We start from the raw sequence: 16,910 nt of genomic DNA, 5'->3' as shown, positions 1-16,910 counted from the left end.
TTGCATTTAATGACCAATGGAATTTGCTTACTGTTTAATGACTCTCAGTGAATTTTCTCAAATGACATCAGGCTCTGGTTGCACAAATGTTTAATTATCAAATGTCACAAAGTTAATCCTTATACCTTTTCCCTTAGCAACGGTAACTTTAATGTTACCAGCAGCCAGCAGCCATATCACCCTGCAACTCACAACTGGCAGCCCACTGAAGCTCAGCAGGTGTGAGCCTGGTCAGTACCTGGATGGGAGACCTCCTGGGAAAGGCTGCTGCTGGAAGAGGTGTTAGAGGGGCCAGCAGGGGGTGTTCACCCATGTCCATGTGGGCCCTAATACCCCAGTATAGTGACGGGGACACTATACTGTAAACAAGCGCCATCCTTCGGATGAGACGTAAAACCGAGGTCCTGACTCTCTGTGGTCGTTAAAAATCCCAGGGTGTTTCTTGAAAACAGTAGGGGTGTCCTGGCCACATTTCCCATTGGCCCTTACCAATCATGGCCTCCTAATAATCCCCATCTATGAATTTGGCTTCATTACTCTGCTTTCCTCCCCACTAATAGTTGATGTGTGGTGAGCGTTCTGGCACACTATGGCTGCCTTCGCATCACCCAGGTGGGGCTGCACATTGGTGGTGGTGGAGGGGATTCCCCATTACCTGTAAAGAGTGGAGTGTCCAGAAAAGCGCTATATAAGTGTAAGCAATTATTATCATCATTATTATTAATGGGGTCAGTTACTTCTTACAACACCCTTGGACTAATCTAACCCTATCCAAATGAATAAACATGAATTTTGTTTATAGAGATACAAGGCTTCATACTTTCCTGGCTGTGCAAGAAAGTCAGGATGGCCGAGCGATCTAAGGCACTGCATTCAGGTTGCAGTACTTTGGTCAGTGCCTGTAGCTGGAAGGTTGCTGGTTCGTCTCCCGTGGCCGGCAGAGGAATCCTACTCCATTGGGCCCCCGAGCAAGGCCCAACTGCTCCAGGGGTGCTGTATAAATGGCTGACCCTATGCTCTGACCCCCAGCGTCTCTCCCTATTTGTGTGTCTCATGGAGAGCAAGGTGGGGTATGCGAAAAGAGACAAATTCCTAATACTAGAAATTGTATATGGCCAATAAAGTGATCTTATCTTATCTTAGTACTATTTCATACAACTGCACAAGAAAGAACATATGACATTTGGGATAGGATCTAATACAAAGCATACCAATGTTTCTTATATTGGTACATTACATAAAAAGGTTTCAAATAAGTGGAGGACATTTTTCCATGGCCATACATGTAGCCCATTTGGTTGTTGTCAGTACAGTAACTGATCCAAGGATCAAGTCTGCCAGCTTAAGGTACCCAGCACGTCTGGACAGCCGGTTTCATACTCCCACGCTTTGTGCAAAGAAGTATATTTAAAATTGAGAAGAGCAGAGACTTCTACACGCTTCCCAGTTTTTTTACTTTACAGCCTTTTACACTTTAGAGCTGCTGGCATAACAGAAAGACGAATGTATTTTGCATTTGTCTCTAAGTTGCTTGGCTGAACACATAGTAAAACCCAGGAGTCTGGGAGCAGGCCTCACCTGAGGGCCTCCTCCAGTTTGCCCATCTTCTTCGTGGCGTCGGCCTTGTCTCTGTCCGCCTCGCTCTGCAAGGCGCGGACCTGCAAGGGTAAAGGCGAATACAGTCATTTCCCACTGCTCCCTGCTGAAACCACTGCTGCTGCATTTAGAGTACCAGTAAACTGAGACTTACCCATAAAATGTGACGCAGAAACACAGGTAATAATGCCTCGCCTGATGCATTTAATAGTGAAACTCTTCTGCCTCCTATAAGACACCGCTTTACACCACCAGTTTCCCCTCCTCGGGGCTTTAAAGCCAAGTTTCTGTCACATGCTGCTTTCCTTCATAGTGCCAGCCAAAATCGCAAGTTACAATTCCTGTGCAGGACTTGCGGCAGGAATACAACAAAACTGTGACCCACCTGCCAAGCGCAGATTATAAACCTATTCCTGATGGTGGTTAACCACTGGGCTGAAGTCAGTCATCATAAGCCCTTCCCTCATTCACCTCAGCACGGGGGGTGTAATATGCAATCGGTAGAAAAGCCAGTTTTATCTTAATCTGAGCAAACTAGTAGTGGGGGTAAACAGCTACAACAGTGACAGTAACCCTAATATTATACACTCACTTGCTAAATATTAGAACCTTCTATCCAATCAAATAACTGGTGCAACTCAGAAAACAGCTCAGATACAGTGTTTATTCTACAGGGATTTGAAATAATTGCAGCCCAATCCCATTCCATGTTTCCAGTTTCAGATGAGGCTTAGATGCAGGTCATGGTGTGCTGGTAGCGGGATGGATAAAGGGGGAGCGTTACGGCCAGGGAAATCAAACAGCCTGTCTCGTACTACACAGGCCAGACACACGTAGCCTTCATCCAGTGCAATGGAGGTACCTAATATTTTGGCCAGTGAATGAACATTTAAAGAATTGTTCAGTGAAGTCCAGCAAACAGCATCAGGCTCACAGTGGCCTGAAGGACTATACAGCTTCCTTGCAGATGTGCACCTGAGTGAAGCCCTTTGCTTTACAGCTTAATTGGCACAGCAGGAGCAAGCTTCCGGCTCAGACCAGGTGCTTTTCCTGCTATGAGCCACACTTCAACCACCCATCTCCTGATTTTCCAGGTTAGGCCAATTCATTAGGCAATAATTCCCCCTTTACAGCGTGTCACCGTCTTTGATCCACCATCAGTGTGTTTTGATCTTTACAGGCCAGGTTCTCAACGACACAATCAGACCACAGAATCCGGACAAAGCTGTTCTATTTTTACAACACCCTAAACTGATCAAGGCACCTGACCTGTTTTGCCCCTGGTGTTCTACCTGTCCCTCTGCACTGACTTCTGCAAAACCTGCTCTCCAGGTCAATGGATTCAGAACTGATACCTTCACAATCAAGAATACTTATTTCCAGCTTTTCGTCGCTTCGGATATTCAACACCAGAACTGCTTAAAAACTCCTTGAATATGAAATATGCAAACAGATCACCAAAGTGCTTTACTAAAACTATGAATATGAATTATTGTTCAAGAATGCATCCAAAAAACGTATTCGCTTTTAAAAAAAACAAACATGTATCTAAAGCCATTTGTATTGGGAAACGGACCTTTTTGTCGTGGATATGTTCCAAGTTTGATCTCTCTTGATGAAACTTGCTTTCTTGTTCCTGCAAATAGAAGCAAGAAAAGGTCATTTCACAGGCAGAAAATTCAAATATGGATTTACGAGCTAAAGCCTGTTTAAGTGTTTTAAGAGTTTTAGACTGTTTATTCTGCCAAGCACATGTCAGCACAGCAAAATACAACAAGTTTATGAAGGGCTCCAGAGCGGATCGGCCAGTAAGGCAGCTTGCCCAGGTCAGGCTCTGTGATCCAGATGCTGTGGGTTCGAGGCTGGGTCACATCATTAGCCAAGTAGGACTGGGATCCCCCAAGCACAGTTGGCTGAGCCCCACAGGGGGTTAATAATTGGTGATTCTACAAAAAAAAGCTCTGGATAGTCAAAAGGGGAGTTTATTGTAAATTTCAAACCTCCTTATTAAAAAATAATAAGGAGAAACACAATATTTTGGGTGCAGAACCATCTTCAAGTGGCTGTCAGGTTAATTCCAACGAGTTTCACATATTGCATGTCTCTGCTCAGCATTTTGCAATGCTAAAAAGTCACCGATTCAGCACAACAAACACAAACTCCATGTGAGCAGCACGTGGATGCTATAACATTCTGGAGGCTTTTTTATTACTGTGTCAGATTTCGACCGCACTGAGCAATGAGCACAGGGGCCTGAGAGGCTAAGTGGGTTTGAGGCAGTGTACTGGTGGCACCAGGGTCTGGGGTTCTAACCCTGCCTGCTCGCCGGTCCCACACTGTGGATGCTCTGGCTTGTTGGACCCGTTGGTGATACAGGGCCTGAGTGAGAGACTGAATTGAGGAGGGAGAATGCACTAGCATGAGTAGTGCTCTCAGTCTTTTCGGGGCCTAACAGAGCAAACTGACCCTTACTCACCCTCAGCTGTTTCTGCCTCCTGTGTTCAGTGTCGCGAAGCTCTTGTTTAAGCTGGGTTACCGTCTTCTCTAACTCTTCAATCACCTCTGAGGCCTGGAGTCAGAGAGCACACAGATTACTACAGGATTATTACACGATTATTAAGATACTTCTTTTCTGATACGCACCTATAATATTCACCTTACGCGGAACACATTCTAGGTTGAATTCCTGTCAGTATCACCGTTCTTGTTCCTTCAGATAAATTATTAAATTCCATCTGAAAACGTTCAAGCAGACTTAGAGGGAAATCCACGCATTGTGCAGTCTTTCGCACTTAGGTTAAAGTAGAGGACTACCTTGGCTGCCGAGAGAGCATGTTCCTGCTGGAGGTGGCTGAGGTCCGCGTCACGCTTGGTTTGCATCCTCCGAACACTCTGTTCATGCTGCTCACTGAGCTGATCCTTCTCTCTCAGGAGGGAATTATTCCTTTGACACAGAAGGGATATCAGATTTCTTTGAGCTCAAAAATAACGCCCTGTCTTTGCAGTCCTGCCACTGGTATGACCCAGCATTGCATGGTAAGAGTGCAAAGGGATTTATTAACTTTAAGTCTTCAGCTGCTTATTAAAAAAGACAGAGCTACATCCTTTGAAGTTCACACTGAATAGTCCTGATGCAGAGAACTGATTATCCCATCAAATCAAGAAATAATTCAGTATAAAAGAATACAAAATGCTTAAACCTTTTGACTATGAGAAGTTAATAAGGTTTGGTATTACTTTACGCAAGCCTCCTGGGACTTGAGGCTTCAGACGGGATCAGAAGAAATAACATAGAGCAGCAGACCTGACTACCCAATTCCAGTCCTGCAAAAGTCTACTGACATTGCAACAGTAACAGTGAGGTCTGCTGTTAGCAATGCTCATCAGTAAATCTCTTGGTCTTAACAGACTGTCAGCATCCAATACTTAAGTTTCCAGACAAATCTGCATATTTATAAATATTTCAAAACTTAACTTCAGGACTTCAAAATCACACCCAGTTAAATATGGTACCGAAGGAGGAAAAAGAGAGATGTAAGTAATGTATGAGTACTATTATTTATTTAAGGGCGGCAATGAGAGTTCTAACTTTTACTTCCTTGCAAGAGGTCCACAAGATCTTCAGAAGGATGGGTGTTAAGAACCATACACGTTTAAAAAAGTCAATGCCAAACCTATTAATGTGTGAAAGCAATCTAACGAGTATATGAGTCACCTACAGGGCAGCCACAGAGAGGCTCAGGGAGCTCAGCAGGTGTGAGCCTGGTCAGTACCTGGATGGGAGACCTCCTGGGAAAAACTAAGGTTGCTGCTGGAAGAGGTGTTAGTGGGGCCAGCAGGGGGCGCTCATCCTGCGGCTCATGTGGGTCCTAATGTCCCAGTGTAGTGACGGGGACACTATACTGTCAACAGGCGCCGTCCTTCGGATGAGACGTAAAACCGAGGTCCTGACTCTCTGTGGTCATTAAAAATCCCAGGGCATTTCTCGAAAAGAGTAGGGGTGTAACCCCGGCGTCCTGGCCAAATTTCCCATCGGCCTTTATCAATCATGGCCTCCTAACAATCCCCCTCTATGAATTGGCTTCATTACTCTGCTGTCCTCCCCACTGATAGCTGATGTGTGGTGAGCGTTCTGGCGCACTATGGCTGCCGTCGCATCATCCAGGTGGGGCTGCACACTGGTGGTGGTGGAGGGGATCCCCATTACCTGTAAAGCGCTTTGAGTGGAGTGTCCAGAAAAGCGCTACATAAGTGTAAGCAATTATTATTATTATTATTATTATTATTATTATTATTATTATATAATCCGCCCTTTACATAGACTTGAATTAGGATTAGGACTTGAAACCACCAAAGTGGCAGGGCCTGACAGTGGATGGAAAAAATCACATGGGTCACACAGCTGGCGCTCCTGGACAGAAAATCACTATACACTGCCGCACAGCGCCTGGGTAGGTTTACTGCAGGGTCTTCTACTGTCATTACACTCATCAGGGCCGAGAAAGTCACTCTTTCTGAATTTAAATGTCCAGAACAGACAGGTGGACCTTTATATCGGCGTCTCTTGATGGTGGTGAGAAATACCAGGGGGTATGAAGAGGAACGGGGATGGCGGGCCCAGCGTTCCTTTCACGGAGTTAGCGGCTGACGCCAGAACCCCCCCCTGAGGTCAGGGTCCCCGGAGCCCCGTCTCTCACCTGCGGCAGGCCTCCTGGAGCTCAGCGCTGATGCCTGCCACCTGGATCTCCAGCTCAGCCTTCTCCTGGGCCACCTTCTGCCGCAGCGCGTTGCTGCTTTCAACCTCCACCGTGAGCTGCTGGACCCGTGCCTCCTGCTCTTTGACCATCTGGTCCTGCGGACGCACGGACACAACGGACACAAGACAAGAGCCCAGTGAGCCGCTGGAGGGCTTGCGGTGGCAGGAAAAAAGTTCCCTCTGTCTCCCACACCAAGGTTGGCCACACATCCCGTTTTTGCTGGAAACCACATTCAAGGATTGTCCCTGGAGTCACAGCTCTTGTTATAAAAAAAATGAATTATCTGTCCTGTTTTCCAAAAAGCAAATGAGCCGACATGTCACAGCCTACCCCACCTTGTCCCAGAAAGTGCCAAACCCAGATTTCCCTGTTTTCAGCATTGGGGAATATGGTCAGCCTACCCAGAATGCCCAGGTGCAATTCTCCAGTAATGTAGAGGGTGTACCATAGACCTGTTCCCCCTTCCTGGCCAACCTGCCAAGGACAACCCTCAAGGAGCAAGAACGTCAAGGCGCATACATACTTACACATACTAACTCATAAATATCAAGCTGCAACAGAAATTATTACTGCAGATAACTGAACCTAAGAATGGGAGGTCCATTTAATCATTGACCGTTACTAGTTATAAATCAGAAAAACACCTACAGTAGAATCACAGAACAGGAAAATCAGACACTTGCCACTGTTTAAACAACAATAATTATGGTCAAACCAACCCAGAGCCACAACACAAAAATTCCTTCAACAATTGAACTCATAAAAAATGAACGGCCTACATATGCAATTACAAAAACAAAGAGAGGCATTTTGCAAAACACTGTGGGTGTTTCTTCAGTTTTGTTTGTTTTGAAAAACTCACAACTTCACAGGAGATTCTGGATTTTTTCAAAATCCCCACACCAAATGAAAGGAAGAAAAAAAGAAAAAAAATCCTTTGTGAGTTCTTTACAACGTAACCAAGGCCGAGCCCTTTCACTCTTGAAAGTGTTATCTGACAGGGCTTCCAAACATACGTTCCTGTACAGCTCAGCAGCACTTATTTCTATTCAGGGCAAGCGGGTCTATCATCCATGGGCCACAAATCGAATTCCAGTTTCATGCAGTGTTTAGAATCTCGCTTTAAAGTCCTTTCAGATTTTATCTGGTGTTATTTTTAAAGTCACCTTTGATGTTGCTGTAAGTACTTTGTTCTACACAGAAATCTGAATGTGAAAGGAAATTCTTATTCGGAAAAACACAAAAGGACTTGGAAAGGTCTGACTATTCCAGAACACAGCCAGGATGGCCATCACTTCTGCCAGATCCAGTGTGTGTGTAGATTTCCATACGACACGCATACAAACAGTAGATAACAAGGTTTAAAACCTTTCAGGTATTTGACTTATTCTTTTAGGTATTTGATGTATTCTTTACGCACTCTTAGCCTCTTTGTTCCAAACACAGAAAAAACAAAAGACAATACTTAAGGAAAATGTTTATTTGATTTAGAAATCAAAGTTCAGGACTGTTCAAAGAACACAAGAAAGTTACGGTGAAACCAGAACTGCTGTTTCAAGTCTCATTGTGCAGAGCTGCTAGGATTAAAGATGGCACACAAGGCAAGTTTACACACCTGATGAATGACGTTTGATTAAAGATTCAGCTTACAGCACGTGGCACTGCTGGAAAAGGACAGAATTAATGGGAACTGTGTTCTGAATGGTCGGCTACAACTAGACTTAAAGGAGCTTTAGAACGACAGTTTTAAAACCAGCAAAGTGTCTGGACTCTCTGCTCTTTATACAACCTGACGAATTCTGAATGAGCTTGCAGCTCCTCTTCAGCATCCACCACCTAAAAAAGCGATGTACAGTGAGGGGACCGTGCTTTAAGACTCTTGAATAAGTGTAAAAATAAGACAAACTAAACCCATAAAATGGAATTTAAAACTCACTTCCTAAGGAACAATGTCATAACATCACAAAGTCAATCCACACAGAGGACTGAGAGCTCCACAAATCTCAATCAGCTTGCTTACTTGTTCAGCACAGAGTACTGTAGTTATAGGGCAGCCATAACCTGCCTGCTCAAAACCAGGCTCTTCTAAAAGTCAATTCTAAAACTCAGATCTCTGGCAGATTCTGGTAAATTGATTCATTATTTAATTTAATATCCTGTTTTCATAAGAACATAGATTTTTTTAAATTTACTACTATAAATAAAAAATACACCTTTGCACATCCCATTTAGTGTTTGTGAGACAGAAGTAAGAGAGTCACTCATGGCTGAGAATGCACCTCAAAAGGACACTGGCTTGGAGTGAGCTGGTCACTCAGAGTGGACACAGCACACAGGATAAACATGACGTCAACTGGCCAGGAAACAACCGAGCTCTCACAGTTGAGCAGCACTGCACCCACTATCAGCTGTCGTTAAACAAGTCTCAAAATGGGCTAACGCAGGACACTAGAGCACACTCAGATCAAAGGTGAATAAACCCTCCTGCCAATTAGATAAAACGGTAAGAACCAGTCAAAAGCAGTAACAATGTCAGTTGTTGAGTGATTGCTGGAGAATCCTGACTGCCCAGTGTGGGTGCATTGCGAAATCCCATATGTAGTTACTGCAGTGCAGACAACTTTTGGGACGTTAAAATAATGTTTCCCGTCGGAAAGTAGCTCTTGCGAAATCGCCATCAAAGCCCCGGCAGAAAGATAAAAGTCTGCTGACGGAGGAGGTGCCATCAGGGTTGCAGGGCTGTCTGGGAAGCTGCAAGCAGCCATCTGAGTGCCTGTGGGCAGACTCCCACACCAGCACAGATCCCCAGTAGATGCGCTTAGGGGAGGGAAGGGTCACGTGTTTTCATTGGGATTGTCCAAAAATCTTTTACAATTCGAACTCTGGGGCCATCACGCAACAGGGAAACAGGGCAAACCTGCGTTGTGGAGTTAAGAGTGGGATGGATCCTTTGTGTCCACTGCCAAGGGCAGACCCATCAGTGGGAAGTATAGAAAAAAAGTCCCGTTTAAAAAGGGTGAAAAACTAAATAGAGGAATGTATATTATTAAAAGAAAGCATGAAAGATTACCAGAATTTTACAGCCCTGAGAGAAGACAGTGATGTCATCTGGCCTGCACTGTGTGCCCTTTTTTTACTATTTTTGTGAGGGGATTAAGGTAATGTTGTTCAATTCGATTTTTAAAATATTTTAACAGAAGTCTCTAAAGCGTAATTTTATTATTATCAAGGGGTTTACAACTGGTCTACAAACAACACTGCAATTGGTTTTAAAATGTATTTTGAATCTTGAGCATTGCAAAAGCATTCAAGAATAAAGCTGGAGGAAAACAGTCTCCTCACACAAAAGCTCCCATCTGTAAGACTGCCAAGGCCTTCTCCTGTGACATCATCGCAGCTGCTGCACCTCTCTGATAGTTTTCAGTTTTCGCACCAGCAAGGTAACGCTCGAGCAGCCCAGAAACAGACCAAAAAAAAGAGAAGAAAAGGAGCAAAAGGAGAGAGAAACATCAAGATGCCAAAAACAAAACCGGGGAGCGACTACCCAAACTCTCACGCTCGCTTTAACTGACAAATTGACATCCTCAAACTTTAGGAGAACAGCAGAGAAGAGGGAGAAAATCAGCCTAAACTAACAACAGAAAAAAGAGAAACTAATTTCCAGTGACAGAATCCTCTTTCATCTTCAGCCATGCCTTGAACTCTACCTTGTTTAATTATTAAATTGGGGGCTGCTCGGCTGGATCTGCCTGCTTTTGATGGTTCTTAAATTCAATCCTGCTGACAGACCGCGTCCATTTTCCTCTGCATTTACAGTTACCTGTGACAAGCGATGAATGCTAATTTAAAAAATGCAATATTCATTAATGACAGCATGAAGTTTCGTTTGACTGCGTCCCTCTTCCCCTCCTGCATTTGCACAGATTATTACGTTTTCTCTCCTGTGTGCGACTGACTCATGCATAGGTCTGCAGGGGAGGGGGGTCTCCCTATCACAGCTTACGACTGTGCCCCCCATCCCACTGAACCCCAGGAGGTGTGAGCCTGGCCAGTACCTGGATGGGAGACCTGCTGGGAAAAACTAAGGTTGCTGCTGGAAGAGGTGTTAGTGGGGCCAGCAAGGGGCGCTCACCCTGTGGTCCATGTGGGTCCTAATGCCCCAGTATGGTGACAGGGGCACTATACTGTAAAAAAAAGGCAATGTCCTTCGGATGAGACATATAAAATGAAATTCTGACTCTCTATGGTCTGTGCTCAAAAGGAGTAGGTGTGTTACCCCGGCATCCTGGACAAATTTCCCCCTGGCTTTTACCAATCATGGCCTCCTAATAACCCCCATCTATGAACTGGTTTCATCACTCTGCTCTCCTCCCCACTGAGAGCTGTGTGGGGAGAGTACTGGTGCACTCTGGCTGCCGTCGCATCATCCAGGTGGGGGCTGCACACTGGTGGTGGTGGAGCCTTACATAAGCGTAAGGAATTATTATTATTAAAACTTCAGGGTGTCAGGGGAAAAACCTGCCTCTTACGTTTTAAAAGGGCAGGAAGAAACTCAAGAAAATCCACAGGACTAATACCACAGACTGGTGCAGATTTTGATCAACATCCATGTCACTCTTCTGCTAAAACGCTGTGCCAGAACCCCTGGTGGGGGAATTGCAGGAACTGGAGTTAACTGGGCTTTCTACCGGACTGCAGACTCCTCACTGAAGGGATGTGGGTTCAAGCTCACACTGGCACACTAGACGATGTACCACCAAGCAAGGCTCTGCACCCTGATCACTCCAGTGCAGCCAGAGCGGTACCAGAATTGCTGGGGGTGGCACAGACCCAGGTCCTGTCCAGGGGGGAGTCAGTCCAGTTAGAATTGACACAAACCAGGAGAAGTTCCGACCCAGCATGCCACAAGAACACACTGATTTTTCTCTACCACGCTTTCCTGTGGTTGCACCATGGCACCAGCAGCCTTTAACGCACTCTTCCCACAGTGCTCGGCAGTACACCTTCAGCAACTGACATGTCCCGCCACTCACTTTAGCTCGCAATAAAAAGAGGGAGTGGGGATCACGACTACCACAGAGGCAAGATTAATCGATGTCTACATGTGCTTGGATTATAAATGGGTTAGCATGAATCTGATGAATTCCAGATAGCAATCAAACAGCACTATGGCACTAAACAGTCCGGCATCTGAATTCTGAGGGTCAGATGAAGTTCTGCACCTGGTAGGGTATCTGGTGCACAGAGAGAGGGCTATAGCTCACATTCCCTACAAAGTCCATCTAAAATAGAAAGAAGGGAAATAGCAAAGAGGTTCCTTTCATAGTACATCCTCGGAGCTTGCTGACCTCTACTCGCCTTTACAGCTGGAGGGGTCAGGTTAAAGCGAGCTATTAGTTCATAATCAGACTCTTCTGGGAAGACTCCAGACTCCAGACTCTTCTGGGCTTGGGCTATAACTTGGCAAGGCCATTCTAGACTAAGGAAACCTCGATTGCTGTAGTTGAGCCACTAATGAGATTACACTAATTTAGAGGGTGTGGGGCATGACTAATTGGCGGTACCCCACCCCCTCTCTGCTCTCTGTGAGCTCGGCCCACAGTCCTCACCGTGGCCTGCGTCTGCGCGCCATACTCGGCCTCCATCTTGGCAAGACGGGCGTTGGTGTCATCCAGCAGCTCCTGGATGTTTTCCGTGTGCTTCTTCTGCAGCTCAAACTTCTCCTGTTCCATCTCTGCCACCGCGTTGTGCAACTGGGAGCAAAGATGAGGAAAAAGGAAGAAGAAGAAGTGCTTTTTCCATTGCCTTTTGCAACGCCGATGAAAATAGCATCTCCAGAACTAATCAACCCATCCTGTTGTCCACAGTTTACCTGTACACAGGTCTTATTATTATCAACGGCTCAAGACCATTGAATAGTGCTGTATTGGTCAAGTTATGCTGAAGACTTAATTAGGTCATTAAAGGCTCAGAGAGAAAGAAAACCAAAAGAGAATGCAGGCCTGCAAGACTGGGGTTGTTCACCGCCATTTTAACCTGTCTATGCTGAAACAGACCCTACTGCAAACTGGATATTTATCTCCTAGGCCAATGCATGGCTTTATGTCAGACTATAACAGTTTTGGGTGTGCATACATTCTGAAATGCGTATAGCTGTTCTTTCTTTATGCATCTATCAGTTCTTACAGTGACACATCCAAACATCCACCAAAATATTTCAGTAATCCCACTGCATTAGAAAATGTGTTTTAAACACATAACAGACTTTGTTGCTATGTAACATACGACTGCTGCAGTATACAGAATGATGTCCCTGTTGACTGTGGTGCAGTTCTCCGGGAAAATCGGAAAACGTGGGCCTGAGATGCACTTCCTTACCTTTTTTTCCCACTCATTTTTCAGAGAATCGGCACTTTGGTCTGAAATTTTCTTTAACTCTGCAATCTGCTGTTCCTTGCTCTCCCGGATAACCTGCGACTCTCGTACCAGGCTTTGAACTGTTGAAACAGAGGACAGACACCATCAGGCCACAGGGCAGGGAAATTCCTGACAGACACTGCACCCAGCCTGTCTGGGCCTCTGCGTCCACCCTCTGCACTGGGCAGAAACCCACTACCTTCCCCATCCATCATATACCCTGGGAGAGAGAAACTAGTAGTTGATAGTGCATGATATATTGTACATAGAGACTTTTGTAGAGTCTTTTGTTTGGATTATAGTTAATAATGCAATTATATTTAGGTTGCTGCTAAAGGTAATCTGCCTATTCAACAACCGCAGTGCACAAACCTGACTTTGGGACACATGCAGATGGGACACTGAATAGCGCTGTGCAGATGTGCTGTCACAGTCACACTGAGGGAAGTCTGCACGTCCTGCAGAGCTGCATCGCTCCACACACAGCTGGACGGGACCCCCAGACCAACTACCTGCTAAAAACCTACCAAGCTGGAAGTGCAGAGCGGCCTCCTCTGGTTTTTGGACCAGATATCATTACTGCAGTGCAATTTGTACAGCCGTTTTGGTCTCAGGACAGGAGAGTGTTAAGCAGTGTAAAGCTGAGAGGGCTGTACTTTAACCCACTGGGTACCTGACAGCAATTACCCAAACTGGGAACTACAGACTGTTGGCAAGTCTGCAGCTGGGAGATACCAGCCCAGAAGCTCCTTATTAAACCCAGAAAGTAATTCCATTTGAAGAGAAATAACAAGTAACAAAACCTAAAAAACATCCCTACCCTGACAGCAAGTGATGTTCAGTTCAGTCACTCTACTTCTTCACAGAGAAGAAGCACTGTTTTAAAACAAATGTGTCATTCCCACTCACTCTACAATATCAACTCCACAGACTGACTCCATGTGTTCTGTTTTAAAACTGCAACTCACACTGCTCTGTTTACACTGTGTGCCGTGTTTCTATTAATCTATTTATTGCATTGTATATGCATGGCTGTGGTCTCATAAATGCCCCATAGCTAGTGTCTGTGCCCCAACAGATGGCCACACTTCCAATGTGAACTTGTTAACTGTGTATGTGTGAAATTCGCTAGGAGAATGTGCTCTCTAAGCCAACAGCATACAATCAAAAGCTAACTATGATTAAGTCCAGGCACATCACACCTTTTTTCTCTAGCTTGCGAATGGTTTCTTCAGATTCCTTCTGCTTGTTCCTGTACAAAGTCTTCAGCTCTTCGATCTCATTGTTCTTTCTGTCCAAAATCTGAAACAAAGCGAGCAGATTTCACTGGACGTTCCAAACCACATGCTCTTGTGTTCAAAGGCACACATCTCTAAAAATGTATATACACAATGGTCTAGATTTGAACAAGATAACGACAATGATCCAGAACCAGTGTTAATACAGTTCAGCAGAAGTTAGGAAAAAATACACAAAAAGAAGTTTAAAAGTATGGTGTCACCATCTAACCACACAAAAAAAAAAAACGTTCAAAGGTTGCCACGTGTATGTTCTTCCCCTTTGTTGTGTTTTCATACAAGGGATTTTGTTGTTTTACAATAGGTTGGCTACTACTTCTGCCAACTAATTTCTAAGAGTAAAGAGGACTAAAGGGTAATCGGACGGTGCCAGTAAATAACTGCCCCCACATGTATTGCACAAAATGGAATAACTTTGACATTGCAGCCCACTGACCTTCCTGCTAATCGGTTCCTGCCATGCAGTTCTGAGGCATTAGGTTAGCCCAAAAGACACAGAGTGGATTAGACTCACTGAGCTGTGCAAAGACACAAAGCTCCCTTAGCTTTTTTCAACTGTCAAATGAATTATACTTTTATTAAAGGAATAAAAACGTTAGCATTTGAAAAGGGGAATTGAGCAGCTGAGCTTATCTGAAAGTTTTTTTTTATTAAGAAACCTTTTTTTATGGGAAAATCTAGAGAAAACCATTAATGACTCTGCAGGTGCATCTTTTTGTGCAGGTTCCTGCTGCAGGGTCAGTGAGAACCTTTACTAAAACTGCTTCATGCACATATTTACTTTGAGTTTTTTTCTCTCTTGTCAACGAACAGTGAGAAGCATGAAAGATCCCTCCGGAAGCAGGATTCCCTTCGTCCCTCTTACATGCACTGGCATCATGAAGAACTACAGTAGCAGTAGATCAAACACCATATTCGTGCACAGCAGAAGAGCAGTGTCTCATAAGGAGCTGGCTCTTCCCTGGTGGCACTGTTTCAAGGAGAGCAAGAGGAAAAGCCCATGAAATCTGCTTACTCTTGAAAAAAGGCAGCTAGAGATTTTTGAGAGAGATGCTGGAGTGAAACCTTGACCTCACCAAGACTTGTAGGACTGCTATAAACTCCTGTCTGTGGCAAATTTTGTGGTGTCTGACATTCCAAATCTTAAGGTGGAATTTTATACACTATATGCCTTAGTCAACCAAATGAAAACAGAGACATCTAAAGCCGCCTTTAGTAAATTCAGCATTTAAAACATATTGACCCGGACTGTTTTTGCCATGACAAGTTGTTCATCAGACACACCACAGAAAATGTTTTGCACATCAGCTAAAACAAGCATATTATTCAGCCCTGTTCAACCCCTGAACAGGACTATCCTTCCATCAAAGGAATCAAGAATGAATGAGTCACAACAAAAATGTTCATACCCGAACACAATATTTTCTAATGTGCAGTTGTACTGTATATACACAATGACTTTAATTTTTCCTCAAGACAGAATATAAGCTGTCCATCAACTTTTGCTGTGCATTCCAAAAAGAGCTCCCAGACAGTCAGGCAGTGTGTTCAGCTGTCTGAGTCACATGACAGGGCCAGGGACTGGCTCACGGCCTGGAGAGCTGACTTGAGTTTGGGGGGGGGGGCTGAGCAGAGAACTGGGGCTACAAGGCCCAGGAGAGAAGGGTAGAAGGGGGGGTTGCCATCCACCCCTAATTCTCACTGAGATGCTTCCTTCAGAAGATCATCTTTGCTCTGATGTATTCAAAAGCCATGCAAAGGGACGGAAAGATGCACCTGAGCAAATATTAACATCCTTTATGAAGGCCTTTGATGTGTGACACTGCAGTGCAGATCAGCTGCCTCAGTGTTTGTGATTCAGCCTGGGAAATGTAATGCAAGGAACCTGAGTGAAGCCTTGTCTGTGGTGGGGGATCCGGCGACCAGGACTAACTCAACCTGCAACGACTCTTTCAAACTGAAGAATGTGTTTACATTTCCAGTTACACCACACACACGTCGCATACTGGAAGAGAACTTGATGCATTTCAGGAAACGTTTCAATGAATGCGTGACCTCAGCAGCTGGATTTATCTGCATTCAATACAAATAATAAACCTTCTTAATAAGAGCAGTGTAGTGCAGTGGTTGGGGTTCTGAACCCGTAACTGGAAGGTTGCGGTCGCAAATCCCAGGTGAGGCACTGCTCGCCGTTGTACCCTTGAGCAAGGTAACTTGCCAGAACTGTTCTAATGAAATACTGCACTCAGCTGCACAAATGGGTATAAATGTAAGCTGCTTTAGATGAAAGCAGCAGACAAATAAATTAGTCAAAGAGCAAATGCTTTTGCTCTCCCCCACCTTTAAGTGGAAAAAGGAAAGATTTTTAGCTGTCCTCATGTCGGCCAAGATATAAGTGAAGCTGTATGAACTGACAGAACTGGACACAAATCTGCTGCACAGGAAGAAACCGTAGGGGTGAGTTTTGGAAAAAAAGGCTAAAACAGAAAAAAGCTTTTTGAAATACATAGCCGATGATTTTCTCCAAATGCCACATGGACTTCACAGGGTGATCCCAGCTTCTCCATTAAAATCCCACTCTAATGTAGAGCCATTCATTTTCGTCGTCTCATGGACACAAGATGAAAGATGCAGACGTCACGGTAAATGCGAATTTTATTTTTTGAAAATATTTCAAGGCTAGGCAATCTTCCCCCTTTATTCTCCCAAAGGAAAACATTTTAGCAGGGCTCTCATCTGAGTTACAGCAGCAGGTCACGGCAAGGATTAGGACAGCACAGGCTGTAAAGAGTCAGGCTCCTGCTTTTAGGAGGCTTTGAAGCTTTAAGAGCAGCTCTTCAAC

General features: G+C 44.7%; 1 protein-coding gene across 5 annotated transcripts in view; it reads right to left on the bottom strand.

Annotated features, from left to right (window-relative positions):
- The window catches only part of cep112 (centrosomal protein 112), a 144,387-nt gene that overhangs the window by 86,122 nt on the left and 41,355 nt on the right, over window positions 1-16,910 (bottom strand). For all 5 annotated transcript variants that reach the window (XM_015356208.2, XM_015356211.2, XM_015356214.2 and 2 more), the window contains exons 10-17: window positions 13,973-14,072; window positions 12,732-12,850; window positions 11,963-12,106; window positions 6,294-6,448; window positions 4,411-4,540; window positions 4,073-4,165; window positions 3,173-3,232; window positions 1,579-1,658 (exon numbers count right to left, since the gene is read on the bottom strand). In XM_015356208.2, the coding sequence (XP_015211694.2) occupies window positions 1,579-1,658; window positions 3,173-3,232; window positions 4,073-4,165; window positions 4,411-4,540; window positions 6,294-6,448; window positions 11,963-12,106; window positions 12,732-12,850; window positions 13,973-14,072 (881 nt within the window). The remainder of the gene's footprint in view (window positions 1-1,578; window positions 1,659-3,172; window positions 3,233-4,072; window positions 4,166-4,410; window positions 4,541-6,293; window positions 6,449-11,962; window positions 12,107-12,731; window positions 12,851-13,972; window positions 14,073-16,910) is intronic.

The sequence above is a fragment of the Lepisosteus oculatus genome, chromosome 9, assembly GCF_040954835.1.
Source record: "Lepisosteus oculatus isolate fLepOcu1 chromosome 9, fLepOcu1.hap2, whole genome shotgun sequence".
NCBI classification, from domain to species: Eukaryota; Metazoa; Chordata; class Actinopteri; order Semionotiformes; family Lepisosteidae; genus Lepisosteus; species Lepisosteus oculatus.
Note: the sequence above shows the minus strand (reverse complement) of the source record. Positions and strands in the feature narration are given on the sequence as shown.